At 42.6% G+C, this 16,249-nt stretch overlaps 1 protein-coding gene across 1 annotated transcript; it reads left to right on the top strand.

Annotated features, from left to right (window-relative positions):
• Window positions 1-65: 65 nt before the first annotated feature.
• LOC146178169 (EEF1A lysine methyltransferase 2) lies at window positions 66-11,673 on the top strand. The gene is made up of 7 exons (XM_084577993.1): window positions 66-144; window positions 605-670; window positions 1,443-1,554; window positions 3,339-3,443; window positions 5,469-5,541; window positions 7,735-7,890; window positions 11,436-11,673. Exons 1-7 carry the CDS (start codon window positions 80-82, stop codon window positions 11,546-11,548), a joined length of 690 nt encoding a protein of 229 aa, XP_084434119.1. The 5' UTR covers window positions 66-79; the 3' UTR covers window positions 11,549-11,673.
• Window positions 11,674-16,249: the final 4,576 nt, after the last annotated feature.

Genomic DNA, 16,249 nt, shown 5'->3' with positions numbered 1-16,249 from the left:
AACATAAACAAATTAAAAGTATAACTGTAAAACTGAAGAAAAAAAGGTTCATCATCATCATTGCAGTCTCATTTGAAACATGGCGGCGTCCACACAGGAAGCATGCGACGAACTCAATTCTTCAGAACTCGGAACAAAAACATAGTAATGACTTCTATCCGCCGTTTACTCTACTGTAGCAGACCCCATTACTATAATGGCTTTCGCTTAGCTTGATGCTGTTAAGCTTGGTGTGACATTTGCACATGTTTGCACTTCGAAGCATCGAGAGGTGGTTGAACGTTGAAGGATGAACCTAGTACTGTGTTCTGTGTGTTTGCGACCATTCCGCTGCTTTTGTTGGTCATGATAATTTACACTGCATGGCTATTAATGAACCACGCATTAAGGCCTTGATGATATTGCATCATGCTGTGTTATCGGCCTTGCCGAAAGTGAATAAATAAAAGGAATGTCTGGCGGGAACGACAAAATTCATACAAATATCTTATCAGACGTTAATTGTTATCTGCGTCCCTCTTTTTCTTATTTTTCTGTCAAGCTTTCTGCAAGTAACAAGCTTTATATGGTAGTAGGACTAGAAACGATTTCGCTTTGTTTTCAGCTGGGAAGAAGCCTACCAAAACGAGCTGAACAACTTCACAGACCATGGCGATGTAGGTGAAGTGTGGTAAGTGCTATCTAACTTAAGTGGGTATGGTGGGTTAAATTAGAATTGTTGGTTTCAGCTTTGTATGTCAAAGACTGCTACATATTTTAATTCAAGCAATATGTTTATTAGTGATTCTTGTGACCTTAAAGGCATGCAATTTGTTTGCTGCAGCGGTGTTTTCTGTTTTTGTACTCAGTGCCAAAAATTAGGTGAAGTTAGATAATTAAATTTACCTTTTCTCATTAACAAAAGGCAGTATGCCTCTGATATTTGCACACAAATTCCACATGTTAGCAGCCTTAAACTGAACCTGAAAAACAATTGGTTTCTGCTTGCACCGTACAGAAAAAAAAAATATATATATATATATATATATATATATCTTATTTGCTGCAAAAGCTGAACTGTAAAACTTTTTTTTTTTTTTTTTTCCTACGTTTAGCTCTACTATTTTCCTAAAGCGTCATTTGGGTGTCTCAAACTGGGAGCCACATGGAGATCTTGCTGTATTATATTCGCCTTGCTTGTGCTGCCACTCGGCTTCACAGCGTAGGCTCTACAGTTAGCTGTACATAAAGCAGGGGTGATTGCAGGAATGTAATGTTTTCCTGTTAGTCTGCCAGGAAATGCAGGAACCGCATAGATTTTAGAATTTGTAGGTCTCTGAATGGTCACACTGACATTTAGCTTTCCTGGTTCAAACCAATTGAAGTTTTGGAATATTCTGTGTTGCATACACATTCTGTTATTGTCGTTTATCTAATCAAAAAGTGTGCCATTTTTGCTTCAGGTTCGGCAGCCAAAATGAGTGTCGTGTTGTCAAATGGATGCTGCAAAATGCTGAAAAAGCAAGCCATGTTTTGGACATTGGTTGTGGAAATGGACACCTTCTCATTCAACTGGTTTGTCATTGCTGGTTTATTGGTAATTCCACAAGCTAAGCTCTTCAAACACTCAAGCTCGCATCCTGTAGATAAGAGCAGGAAATCTTCTGGACAAGTTGCAGTGACACCTAATAAGCAGCCAGTGCTAAGAAGACAAGGCTAAAGCCCCTTTTTATTATTTCTTGCATGCGTTGATTTTGAGGTGTAGATAGGTAAGTTGCATTGCTTTGATTGTGCAAGTAAGTCTGTTTTGAAGTGATGGAAATACTGTTGGCTTTGATCTTGTAGGTTGCCATGTGTAACATACAATTTAGAGTAAAATTTTATCTCTGAGCAAAGCAATTGTTTGCTTTAGCTGCCAAACAACATGTAGTTTAATGCTAAAGCTTAAATATAGTGTCACCTGTCCCTAGGTTTTGTCTCAGCGGACTTTCCTCGGTATTTTTAGAACAGAATTTTCCTTCCTGCGTTTTTAACTTTTCCTCGGTGAAATATGTCATGACCCTGTGAGGTAAAAGGTAAAGTAGAGTTTACTTGTTTTTTTTTTTTTTTTTTTTTTTTGTACAAGCAGCTAATATACCAGTAAACGCATAAATAGTTGTATTGAGAGCTATCATTACAGAAGGAGACAGTAGTGGTGTAAAAGTAAAAACACTTCAGCTAAATGACCTTTACATGAAACAAAAATGAAAGAGGAAGTTTAGCTCTAAAACGTTCTGCTTGTGTTCTGTATTATATGAGAGGGCTGTGCATTATGGTTTCACGTTGACGATTACTCGTTACTGTTGCAAAAAGTTGTCAGTGCACTTACATGAAGTGGAGAAGCCTACGTCACACTTAACCAAGTGACAGCCATGTGCAGGAAATGAGTTTGAGCAGGCTTTGCTTGGTGTGGAGGGGAGTCTCTCGATGGCACCAGTGTGTCCGGATTGGTGGACCAGTACCTCAGAACTCACTGCTTCACCTAATTCTAATGATACCATTGTTTCACAGCTCTCATGGTTCCAAAACTACTGCTGTGGCCAACTATAACTGGTGGTTGCCACATGCATGTGAGAAATAATAGCCTTTTTACTGTAAACTGATTATGAAAACTGTTTTCGTCCTACTTCTTTCTGTGATTTTGGTTTAAACCGAAAAGAGCAACCTCTAGTTCTGCGCCTCAGTTATCAAAGTACAAGAAATTGCAATAAGGAGGTATTTACTTATTGAAATCCACCCAAACTTTTTAGTTAAAGAAAAACTTGTCCTGGTTTGGGGATCGAACCCGGGACCACTGCCTCTCCGAGGGAGTAGTTTCTGAGAAAGCTGCATAGCTTTCCTTTGTAGCTGTATATGGCTACGCTTGGGTGGATTTCAATGAGTAATTAATTGCTCCTTTGTTACAAATCTACCCCACCTTGGGGGATTCCCCTAAATATTTGACCTACAAGAAATTGCATGGAGGAAATGCATTGCTAAGAATTGGCATAATGCATAGTGGTGCTTGAGGGAGGCATTTGTCATAGATGGATGCAATATGGCTGATGATGACGATTATAGTAATAGTGCTTAATACTCTTTTTAAAAGTCATGCACAAATTGGAAGTTGTACCCAGATAACTAATGTCTCTTGATTTTACAAAGGTGCATGATAGTGCGCGGCACCAAGAAAGGAAAGTGGACTGCTCCAAAATCATCCCTGCCTTCCCTTTTTTTTTTCCCCCATGCTGTTGTTCTCATGGACCTGACTGGCTGCTAACTGGATTGTTGTAGAACTTCTACCATGCTCTTTGTAATTGTATCTGTGCTCCCCCCCCCAGGCCAAGGAAGGCTTCACCGGCTTGACTGGAACTGATTATGCCAAGAGCGCTGTGACCCTTGCTAAAGAACTGGCAGCCAAGGAGGCAGTCTCTGTAACATTCGAGGTGAGTTCCTCAGTTATTGTATGCATTTTCTTTTCATCCAAGTATGTATGAACTGAACTATTATTTTCTTGGTTGATTCACAAGCTATGCTTTCTTAATGACATCAGCATATAACTCTAGGAGCTGTCCTACAGGAAACCAACTTTATGTCTAAAAAACAGTAATACAAAATTATATAGGGTCCTGTCAGCATATACACGGCGCCGATTATTTTTGTTAAAATCTTTTTTTTTCTTCAATTTTTACACCCTTGAAGAATTTTTCAAAAGTCTTGTTAAGATCTGTTCATACCAAGCTCTGTCTTACAAAAGTACAGCATATTTTTACTAGCGGCAAACAGATGAACTGAGGTAAGAGTTTCCCCAAAATGTGGTGCAATATTTTGAATGTAGTGTGCCGTCATAAACCAATATGTACCCAATACAACCCTTAAGTATATATTGCCTTCGAGTCATTGAAGAGTCACTGACATTTGTTTACTGCTAATGTTAGTGGTTAAAAGAATTCTTCATATATTTTAAAAACGATGCAAGATCAGATGAAAGAATATTTCACTTGCATTTTAGTCGCCGAGTGCCGAGATTTGGCACTACCACTTAGAGCATTGTGCATGCTCTGCACATGCACAGTGGACACTTGCATGCAGTTTTTTCCCCACTAGGGCAACCCAGAGCCAAGCATTTTGATGGCATTGTGTTTCCATGTATATGCCATAGAGAGGACAGGGAATCTTTTCAACAATTTTTTGTTGGCAAGATCGTAAGGCTGCCTCTGGTCCCCCCCTTCCCAACATACAATGACCAACATACAATGTTTGCACATTTGGCCACAGCATGTTTACCGGGCTTTCTTTTAGTGCCCCAGTACTAATGCTTTTACTCAGTTGAAGAGCCAATGCCTGTCTGTACAACCCCTGTGATCTTGAAAGAAATACAATAAATAAGGCCACGACTGGGGTTTCAATCCTCAACATGAACAGATTAGTTTTGCTGGCCACTGCATGAGAGCGCTCTGCCATCGCCGCAGCTGAGCAGGCTATGTGTTCAACTGCCACTCTCCGACGCTGTGCATTGCATGCCGTTGGCTTCAACTTCCATTCCTGCGCATTGGATGCAGAACACATCGCTATCGTATTGCCCTGTTAAGGTGCACTGAGCAGTTTATAGTGCACTGTCATTAAGGTCCCCATTCACCTATTTTGCTGATCTTTGCCTGAAATCTTGAAACCTTAGCCTTGAACTTGAAGCAAAGTGATACTCCACATGCTAGCGCGCACACTTTGCATTTGGCCGGCTAAGCTCAGCCATCCGTCATTTTAATTTTTCGCTGCCTTCTTGGTGCAGTTTGAATAGCAGTGCGTCTCCACAAAGTAGTAAGGGTGAAGTGTCACCTTTGGCATTATACTCATTAGCTTTCACTGCTTTTTAATTTTTGTCCCATGTGGAAAGCATAAATCACCCAGAAACATCATATTCTAGGTTCATAATGGGATTAAGTTCAAAATTGAACAACAAACCAACAAACCAACCAAAAAGCCAGTGCCCAATATGTCAGCCACCTCATTCCTGCTGCGTTCCAACACTGTAAGTTCTAAATAAGCATCTCTGTTGGAGCTTAAAATGCTGAACATTACGATTACAGCAATTGCCTTGGGTGTTCAGGCATCACAGTGTCCCCCATACTATGCACACAGATAATAAAAGCCACAGGCGTGATTAAAGGAAAAAAGTGAAATGAAATTTGAGAAGGTATCTAAAGTTATTACAAACTAATGAGATTGAAGTGTCTCCCCTGAGTGATGTAGTCATTGTACATTTGCTGTTCCTCTGCATGCATGTTCACAAACATTCATGCACAAACAAAATAATGAAGATAAAAAATAGTTACACCACTGAAGTCATGTTACACTCTGTGACCTAAAAATATTGAACATGATTTGGCATTGTTGGGAACATCTTAATCAGTAACACTGTATGGAAGGGGTCCTGAAGTGCATTCAACGGCTTCTCTCTGTTATCATTCTAGCATAACGACATCCTTGAGGATGCTCCATCGAGATTCTGCCGGGTGAAAAAGTATGACTTTGTCTTGGATAAAGGTGAGAAGTTTTCGTTTCTTTTATAAAGTGGCTCTGCTTTGCTATATTAAGAGGGATATTGATGGCAAACTGAAGTTGGCCTTTGTTGATACAGGCTGGTTTCACTGAAAATTAGAGTTTTTATATGTTAGAAAAAAACAAGAATTGAAATAGGTGTGGCCGTCAGTGGCTGATTTCACAAGCAAACTGTGCTGCACTGAGACTCGTTTTGGGCGTGGATCCCACAGGCTGTGCTGTGCTGGCGTTTACTTCAAATCAACAACCTTGGAGTCATTTTCAACCGTGACATTACAAGTTGAGTGGCGGGCAAATGTTTAAATCCAATTTTCTCACTATTATACGCGTCTTATTCCGAAACAAACATTGGCATAATCATGAGGAGCCATAGGCTCCATTTTTCCGAGAAGAAAAAAAAAAGCAACATTACGGCATTGTCATCGGTATTCTTTTGGGTATGAAAGGGCAATGCCTTGCGAGCCTCCCACTTCAAAAATTATAATGCTGTCGCGTTAATGGTCTCGTTCTGCAGAAGATCTGGCATTGACATTGTTAGTGGAAAGTCACGAGCATGCCTATAGCAGATGGTAGTTAGCTGGTCGCATAAGCGGGCTCAGATTGGTTGGTTGGTGGGTTGTGTGACAATGTGAGCACATGATGTGGCCGAGTTGGCAGGAGCTGCTGACTTCATTTAGATGGAAGGGTGATATGGTAATCGAACCCTCCGGGGCCCTTAGACTGCAGCCAGACACTCTGCTCCTAAGGTCACGCAAACACATTCATACAGCTTATGACTGTATGCTAATGAGTGTGCATGAAGTGATAGAGGCATCAATCAATGGACTAGTGATTACAAAGTCCATGTATGCAAACAAGGATCAACAAAGAAAGTCATAGATGGAAGCCATTAACGGTGTTGCGCCGGTGTTGCGGAGCTTAAGTGGCCTGTAAATATTTTCTTCAACATCCTGGGCATTTGATTCTCTATTCATAGTTGCTTACTTTTAACTTCAGCTTATCTAAACTGATGCCTTGTGTTCATTAACATCAAAGGTATCAAATAGGTTATTCTTATTTTGAGCTAACCACAAGTTCTGGCTCATTTAGAATTCTAATTTCAAGAGTCAACATTGTTACCACAGTTTCATAGGGCTGAAAGTTATATTTTACTACTTTTGAGCCTTTAATTCTCATCTTGTTCATCATCTCTGGATGGCTTGACTTTGTGCTGGGCATTAGTGTTTTATCTCTCTTTCCTTACACTAACCATAACTTCACATTTTGCACACAGGCATGCATCTTTCCCCTGCTCTATAAAAGCATACATATGTGCCAGCAGCTGATGGCTTCAACTAATCTATGGCTGGTTTCACAATCAATTAGTTAGTGACATGAAGTTTTATGGCGTGTAAGCAACTGTGGTTATTGGGCGCCAAACAGATTTTCACATTATAAATGAGCTTTCATACCGCAGCAAGACAGAGCAACACCAAGGTACAAACGATACGGACGACACAAGATTGTCAGTTCATTAAATGCCCCCTTGTGTGAAACAGGTGTGTTTCATCTCTTTAAGCAATCTGGTTTTTTTGCGAGCTCTCTCAAGTTGTGTCACAGCTGTTTTCATGTAAGAGTCATGTGTAACTAACATGTTGTCGGCTGCCATGTCTAGCCGCCATATGGGTACTGGCAGGTAACGAGAGGTTCTCATGAACCAAGATCTTTGTGAACCTGGCCTCCAGTTGAGTATGGCTGTTCTTTCGTGTGTCCTTTATTTGTTTGCTTTTCCTGCTGTTTGTGTGCTTGCATCAACTTTTCACAACCTTTTGGTGCCATCATAATAATTAAATTGTAATGTCTGTACTTCTTTAAGGGGACTGCAAATTATTCAGCTAGATTGTACTAAGCTCTGATGTGGAGTTAGGCATTATTACCAGTATCAAATGAAAAATAATGAGAAATGCACATCTTGCAAATTTATTTCAGTTTACAGGAGATGCAGCATATTTAGAAGTATAGTGTCTTAACCTTCTTTTTTTTGGTTGAGAATAGAATGTTGGAACTTTGTTGTGTCACTATGGCTGAATGGCTCATATTTTCAGATATGCTCATCTTCCACCCATTTTCTTCTGCAAGGAAGATGTTGCACCACATAACTATCTATTCATTGTTGGCTTTTTTTTTTTTTTTTTTCAGGAACATACGATGCAATCAGCCTGTGTCCCAACAATGCAAAGGCTCAACGCGAGCGCTACATTCATGCCATCTCTCAACTCCTTGCAGTTGGAGGTCGATTTGTGATTGTGTCATGTAACTGGACACAGCAGGAATTGACTGCACATTTTGAGCCAGGTTTGTTTCGTGGACCCATTGTATATATTAAGTCACATAAGATAACAATGACCACTGCCTTGCGTACTAAGTTGATGAAGTTTTGCTGTAATGCCATTCACAAGTGAAAGATTTCAGGATTCATTCATTAACTTCTTGTGTGCCAGTATGCTTTGTTTTAAACAGCATTTGTATAGATTATTAAGCAATTCATGACTGATGTGTAGATGAGCCATGTCTATGACATTTTCAGTGTGGCATTTTTACTGTCCGACTACTGCACTCGTGGAGTTATGTGCACCCTTCCGACTTGTCATGCAAAAACAATGCCATAACCTGTAGAGTTATGTTAATTCTAGATTTAAACAATATTTATGTCTTCTTAAGCTTATGAACGTGAGTATGCGATTTTGAGTGAAAACTTTTCAAAACATTTCATGTAACCGGATTTAATATGCAAGGATGGCACTGGGTGGTTCGAAGGTATCAAAACCTGCTGACAATCTTTTCATACAAAAAAGAAAAATCCATTTCACAGCAACAGCTTCTGTAATGACATTGTGTTCTAAATCTGTGATCATTTGAAGAGTTTACCTTTGAAAGTTGTGCAGCAAAAAACAACTCTTCATTTACTTGGTTTTAATAATAATTGGTTTACAGGAACGGAAAGGCGCAGTATCTGTCATACTTGCTCTGTGGACACCTGAACCACGCTGTAAGGGAAGGGAGGAAGGTGGGAGTGAAAGTGGAAAGAGAGGAAGAGGAGCCATAGTGGAGGGCTACGGAGTAATTTCGACCACCTGGGTGGTCATATATCAAAACACATATCTCTCAGGATTTAGGGGTCCTACCAAAAACCTTGGTTACAGCAGGCAAGCAGAAAAATGATGCCAGTGATCTTGAGAGATAAATGGCAGATTGTTGATAGTAGAAGTTAAATTAAGAGGAAGAAATAGATGCTAACAAGTCGTGCAGTTTTTAACGCAGATAAAGCAGACTTGCAGAGCTATAGCATCATAGGCGTGCGCAGGGAGTGAAGTTTCACAGCAGCCCTACGGCCAAAACACAGCGCGAAGATGAGGAATCGTCATAAAACATTTACTTTTATGTGATGGAATATAGCAACACATACAAAATATTCTGCGCTTAAGAAACAAAAACTTCGCCATGGTTGCAGAATTAAAATTTACTCTACGCATTTCTCGCTACGGTTTCTTATTTAGTCCCCTGCTTTCCAGAGGAAAAGGTGGCTTGGAACTCTACAGAATGAGTTCTCAGCCACCAATGTAGTAAAAAAATCTCTATGGCTGTAACCATCCAGTTTTAAAAATGACACACAGGTCCGACAGAGTGAAGGTATTTTGGCGAACTTGGCGCCCGCCCTTAAAGGGACACTAAAGAGAAAAGTCAAGTGGGCTTGCATCGATAGAATCCACTCTTACTGAAAACAGAGCTGTTATAAGGTAGTAAAGAAGAAGAAAAAAATACAGGTATCACCACCACAGCCGAAACGGCCGAGACTCGCAACTACAAATCACGTGACGCGCAAGGGATCCCGGAGGCTGACAAATGCGAATTACGTTGCCCGTTTGAATGCGGTAGTAGGTTTTGTCTTGAATGAGATTACATGCTTTTATCATACGTAAACGATGGCGAAACAACAACGTAAATGTTGCAAGGCAAATACAAAAATATACTTGGAGGCGCCACTTCAGTTTCGGTCATGCTCCGGCTCAGGCACTTCGTGCGTGCTCGGATAGTTTCGTTTTGGACCTGCGGCACCTGAAATACGAGCTCGGAGCAGCAGATGCGCCTGGCTCGTTCACACTTCTGAGCCAAGTGCCAAAGGAAAAACGCATTATCATTCAATTCACTAAATCATGGAACATCTGACCCACATACTGTGGCAACAAGAGCTTCAACATACTATTTGCAGGCATCGTAAACAAAAGGGGCATACTTGCCTCTCATACCAAGGACAGCGTCGATCTTATTCCAAATGTCACTGTTCCCTTATTGCATCCAGGTAAAAAATATCAATTTGTAGAAGGAAAAAAAGCGACAGCACGATTCGAACCCACTACTACTTGCTCCGTACCGTTCTGCGCTAACTACTCGGCCACGCAGAGACATAGGAAGCTGGGAAATATTTCTGCATATTATGTCACGGCCAAATTTATAATGAAACTTCATGTTTCGAGGTGTACAGGCCATTGCTGCTGGTCTAAAAATTACAAATTTTTGACCATCGAAGCATGCTGTCTGCTCTCACGACTTGCAACTAATGTTCTGGATGCCTATGAGCACTATGTTGTGCACTGGAATCATTTTAACGTGGAATTTCACAGCGCTGGCAAATTTAGGAGCGCCGGCTCTTCGGTCATGCTCTGCTATCGTGGACATAATTTTCGCTGAACACTGCGCTGTAGCACAAACCTTCAAGGAAAAAAGTGCGGCGAAGCTTCAAAACTGACAAGCGCAGCAGTGAGGACACTATTTTGCTGGTAACTAAATCTTATTTGCATGTAAACATTTCGGGAAGCGTTGCAATGACCGAGGGCTCATTTTTTTTATACGCAGTGCAAGAAGGAGCGCAAAAGCTTGAGAAACACATAAAGTATTATGCATTACAAGCGCTGTTTTTTTTTTCTTTCATGGGCCCATTGCTCGGTAAATTACTCTCTTCATCATTTTATTTATTTTGGCTGTGGCCGTCACTTATTGTGAGCCGATGGTCGATTGCGAGTACGCTGTTGCCATGTTGGCCCCTGAGGGATGCTGACCGGTCGTCGACTCAACTTCCACGCACCAGCAATCACGGAGTCTCCTCTTGCGTCATAGTGTGAGTCATTTTACCCCACTACGTAGTAGGAGAAAACAGTCTAAATTCGACCGGCGGGAACAAAACCTCAACTTATCACAATATCTCAGCAGTAATTCGATTTTTTGCTGCCGGTTATGCAGCGTCAGTGTCACGAAATGCCGTTTATTAGATTTTGATAGCATATTTGGGTGTCTTTAGTGTCCCTTTAAGGATTAGGAGGGGCGGCCGCACCTGCTGTCCCCCATCTGAGCACGCCTATATATAGACCCTATTCACTATCAGGTTTCAGCAGTTGTGGCAACCCTGTATTGTGGAGGCGCCATAACGTTGGGCAGTTCGAAGCTAAAAGCACACAAAAAAATGTCTCCGAAGCGTCGGCGCTGGTCTACTGGCGTCCTTCCTACTGGAACGCTGTCCAGAGCTCAGATTTCACCGACGCAGTTTCATGATTCGCCGTAGGCCCTCTCTCTCTCTTTCCCCCTCACCGATGCTGCGTTGTGCGTGTAATGACGCACAACAAGCTGTAATGACGTCACGTGAATAAGCTCTACAGAATGGTCATAACAAAGTGTCTAGGGTGGCAAACAATGGGGTTGAGAATTGATTACTATAAATTTGAAGGGTACCTTGGTTATTGCAAGGCAGTATAACTCATCTGCTAAGGGATGGATCTAGCTTGCAACAACCTTAGCCTTAGCTGGGCTCACAATGTTGGTTGACCTGCTTTGTTCTCATTTTGCAGAGCTGACACTTTTAGATGTCATACCAACACCGACCTTTGCATTTGGCGGCAGTCAAGGCAAATCTGTGACGGCACTCGTCTTTGGGCGCAAGCCTCAGCCTGAAACATCTTGACACATGATCCTTTGATTAAACAAAGACAAAGAAAGAATTGTCATTCTACTTCAAAACAGAGTATCCCTATTCTTCTACGAAGCCCTCACAGTCCCCAAAACAATCAGGGTTGCATGTGCCTGTTATAACAGTGGTTCAACCTTTTTGCTACCAGTGTCCATGTTCGTGGACAGCCTCATTTATGCGCTGTACTTCAATGGAGTAAGTTTGGCAGATTTCAAATTATTATAGCTTTCACCATGCCTAGGAGGGAGCACCACCTGTCAGTGGTGCTCCCTGTGGCAGGAATAACTGATATTAATGCTTCCATGAATCTCTCTATTTTATAAGTACAGCAAATATTAAACGAACTTTGGAAATATATATCACTTCAAAACCAGCAAAGCAGTGCATGGCGCTGATATGAAAATGTAAAGGCTATGAGATGAACACTGACCGCAAATACTTTATTGAATTTTTGGCATCCAAGGCTCCTGTTTATTTTTTCTATACATATGCAACGGCCAATGAAGATGTCCTTTCTTTCAATTTATTGCACAGGAACAGCTGTCACTGGTCTTGTATTGTGAGTAATTGCACTGAAATTAGTCGCAACAGAGAGCGCACGTAAAAAGCAGCAGTTCTGAAACATATATATAGAAATGCGAAGATACAATAGAATATTACAAATGAGAAGATATAGCTTGATAAGGGCAAAAAATTACCACTGGAAACAAACTTCACTACACATGTATGCACGAAACCTCGCAACACGATATTTAAATATACGTATAAGTCTCGAATAAATCTATGCAACTAAGCAAAGTCACTGTATATAATGCGACAAACAAGGCAAGTAAATATGCTGCGCAATCACAGATAGTAAACTTTATGCAGTTTGACGAGCGTTTGTAAGCAAGGAAGGGGTAACATTTTCGGACTATACAGAAAAAATTCAGCAATAAGCGCAAATTTAAAAAAATAATCAGAAAACAATTTTATAACAATACTAAACAGATAAGTTATGGTGAAGTATATAAATATTTGTAGGACAAATTATTACTGGATCTTAACACTAGTTTTACAAAATATTTATGTACTCACAACATTCGTGCCCCTAGTTGTTTTAAAAACACCGCTTATTCAAACACAAAGACAGCAAATTATCAGTCAGTCACGAGTGGCATTTCGAGTTGTGAAGCTGTCAGTCTTTTTTTTTTTTCTATGATAACCAAAATAATCGAAATTATTTGCCTACCTTTAAAATTAATTACTTAATGGCCAAATGGTGCGGTTTCAAGAGTAGTGGGGCATGTTTAGAAAAAACTTAATATTTCACAGGAAAGGCGAAGCAATGAACGCGATAGCAACACATTGGAGAGCTAACTCAACAATCATGGCAGCATGCGCGCACGAATATAAACACATCTCATTCCACGACAGCGGACAGTCGCTGTGAAATGCACAGGTGAGCAAGATTGGACTCGGCAGCAGCTACCTTCGTGCTGCCACTCACTGCAACGCGAACGGCCGTAGCCAGAAAGCATTCAAAGGGCTAGAATCCACTTGGCCAGAGAAAACGAACGCACACCAAAATGCGCCGCGTGGTGGTCAGGCAACACATGAAAAACGCACGCGCTCTTGCTGGCCTTGCTAGCCCCCGGGTACAATGTGTCCTCTCGCATACAAGTCAAGTAGAAAAAATAAATAAGAATGCAGATACCTTTGCTGGCTTCAGTGTCGTGACTTGGACGCTTTGGTGCAGGTGAAAATAATGTTGATATTTTTTTCTGTGACATGACAGAAGTGAATGACCACGGCGCTTCGTCTCATTCGATCTCGCAGCGTGCTGTTGAAGGGGGGCGCCGTTGGTTCGCCTGGGATGTCTCTAGACGGGCCGAGGTTCCCGGCTCAGAAGGCTGCTGCTGCGAAGTGACAATGAGAAGAGATGGGCTTTGAGATGGAGTAGATGATGTGATCGGGGGCCTAGACTTCACCGCAGTAGAACCATGAGGAGCCGAGACGAAGGAGTAGGTGCAGCCAGGGAGTAGAGGCGAAGAAATGCTTTATACAACTCTTTACATGACGAAATATGTAAAAGTTGAAAGACGAAAAGGAGCTCTCGGCGGAGAAAATTTCCGCCGTTCAAATATGGTCGGTTATCCCCACTTCCCTAGCTGGGAAACAAAGTACAATTTGTACAGTTCAGTGAGCGGAGCACAAGCAAGGACTTGAGATGCCGCCCACTGCTGAGGGTGGTGCTTGAGCTCCTCGCACATCTTTCGGTGGAAATCCTTCTCCAAGGCAAAGCAGCCGGAGAAGTCATCCGCTGGCAGAGGTCATTTCCCCGGCGTTACTTCTCAGAAGGTCGACCGCCTGCCTCAAGAAGTCGGCGAGCAGGGTCAGTGCTGATTGGCGACACGTGTCTCCAAACCTTTCAACAAAAGGTCAAGTTCCCGTTGTCGCCAAGGGGGATTAAGGTCTGAAAGAGAAGCTCATCTCCATCCTGAAAGGCTTGGGCGCCGCAGCAAGAGACAAAGGGTCCCTCCACCGCTGCGATGCTTTTGGTCGCGGTCGCCCACTGGCGTCCGCTAGGTCCATTTCTGTTTTCAACTGCTGGAGAATCTGCACGAACCTCGGCTGGAACCGAAACAGAGCTGCGCGTAGATAACCCCGTCTTGCCTACGCAGCGGAGTAGGAAAAAAAAACGATGCAATAAAAAAACCAAAACGCCCCTGGGTTAGCGTTGGGCTCCTTTTCTGCGCGTAGGAACAAGCGCGAAAACGAAAAAACAAAAACAAACAAAAAGCGCAACCACGAAGAGAACGTAGTGTAAGGGGAGAAGGGCGAGGGAGTACCATAAAGAGTTGCTACAGCACGGTGAGGGTCCGCAGGAGGCACGAGAAAAAAAAAAAAGCACCAAAGGAAATGTGCAGCAATCAACGGGGGCTGAGGGCAGTGGGAGAAAGACGGGGATTTTGAGCAAGCGGGGCGTCGAAGGCGAGGGAAATACCACCTTTGAAACACTGAATGGGGATGAAAACCTGGCTTCGACACTGTCTTGTTTCATCCACCCCCCCTCCGCGGCCACCGTAATTGACGTGACGAGTCCACTCGCCATCCAAACGCCTTTGAAACTGTGCTCGGAAGTACTCCTTGCTTTATGCGACTCCAGCTGCATGAGTGTTGCTACGAAATGTAGCTAAAGTTCTAATGTTAGCGCCGAAATGTCTTCTCAAACCGGAAAATGATATCGTAGACAAAATCCAGTATGCTTTCCAACGTCGGTGGTTGTTTTGGACGGCGGTGCATGACAGCACGAAAACATTTCAAGCGGGGCGGGGCTGAAGCCCCACTCCACCCCACCCCCCCCCCCGGCTATGCCCCTGCCATCTGTCCGGTCAAAGCACAGTCAAGTCGAAATGGCTGCACCCAGCTGCAGTCGGGCAGCGACTGAGAAGTTTCGACTTATTACTGCATCTTTTTCTTACTTCATGTGAAATTATCAAATTGCCAATGAAGTTGATAACTCCCGGAGGTGTACTGAATTATTCCTTGGGCTAAAAACACAACAGCAGTTTCAAGCGCATGTGTTTACAAGTGTCATATTTGTGAATGCGGGCGCTGCTTCCTCTGGCTTGTTCTCAACAGATTCCCGACGAAGATCGCAGCCATGCTATAAGAGAGGGACGTGGACCTCCGAGAGTCGGATAATGATGAATGTGCTTCGTCGCCTCCTGCAAGCAATCATGAGAGATCTGAAGATGAAGCTGCACTTACACTGCGCTAGGTTTTCAAGCTGTCAACTTGGCACAGTGTGCCAGCTGTAGAAGAAAAAAATATGACTGCAGCACACTGGCGGCAGAGGTAGACCTTTGCATCGGGTGAGCAGGATGTGGAAAGACCTCCTCTCTGGGCTCTTGCAAACAGGTTCCATTGCCGTTTCAACTGTGGTAGCGAAACGTGTGCGCAAAACAGCACAGTGAGCAATGCGGCGACGCCCAGGGAGCTCTCGTTGCAAAAGTCTACATCACATCTCGCGCTGAGCCTAATACAAAACTTTCATAAACCAAGAATGCATGGTGTATAATGAACGTTTGTTCACAAGTAAATTTAAATGGAGTCGCGAGCATTTGAGGGGAAATTCATTGCAAAAAAAAAATCTTGTGTACGTAACATAGCACTTTCACCCAGCTTTTTGAATCGTGGCCAATAAAGTGAGAGCAGCGAGAAAAGTTGACATCACAAACTAACCACGAACAGTTAAAAAACTTGTACGGCAGCAAAGAACATGAATTGCTTCAATGAATCGAGGCTGTTATGGCCTAAAAGACGAAAGCGTACCTGTACTGTTACGTTGGTGACACCACTTGGGTGCCAAATGCTAAATGCACCAAGTGTTGGAAAGCTATACAGGGCCTATTGCCAGTGTGTTGAAATTAAGGAAGCCCCATCGTGTATCAAGCGATAATGAAAGCAGCCACTGGCAGAAGGCCTGGAAAGTACAGAATCTGAACGAGGAAAAGGACACTCTTCAGCGCCGTCCATCACCCCTGAACGCACTAGACCAGTATCCAGAAATTTATTACCGCAGGCGTAGGGTCGCAAAGCATATGCAAAAGGTGGAGACCACTGATGTCCGACTCATTGATGTGGAGTTCACCAAAGTGGTAGACTCCACCTTTGAATCTATCTAGTCAAATAGTGAGGCAAATAGTATGG

This window comes from Amblyomma maculatum, chromosome 9, assembly GCF_055883805.1.
Source record: "Amblyomma maculatum isolate TAMU_Amacu chromosome 9, ASM5588380v1, whole genome shotgun sequence".
In the NCBI taxonomy this organism is placed as follows: Eukaryota; Metazoa; Arthropoda; class Arachnida; order Ixodida; family Ixodidae; genus Amblyomma; species Amblyomma maculatum.
This window is presented reverse-complemented; position numbering and strand designations above follow the sequence as displayed.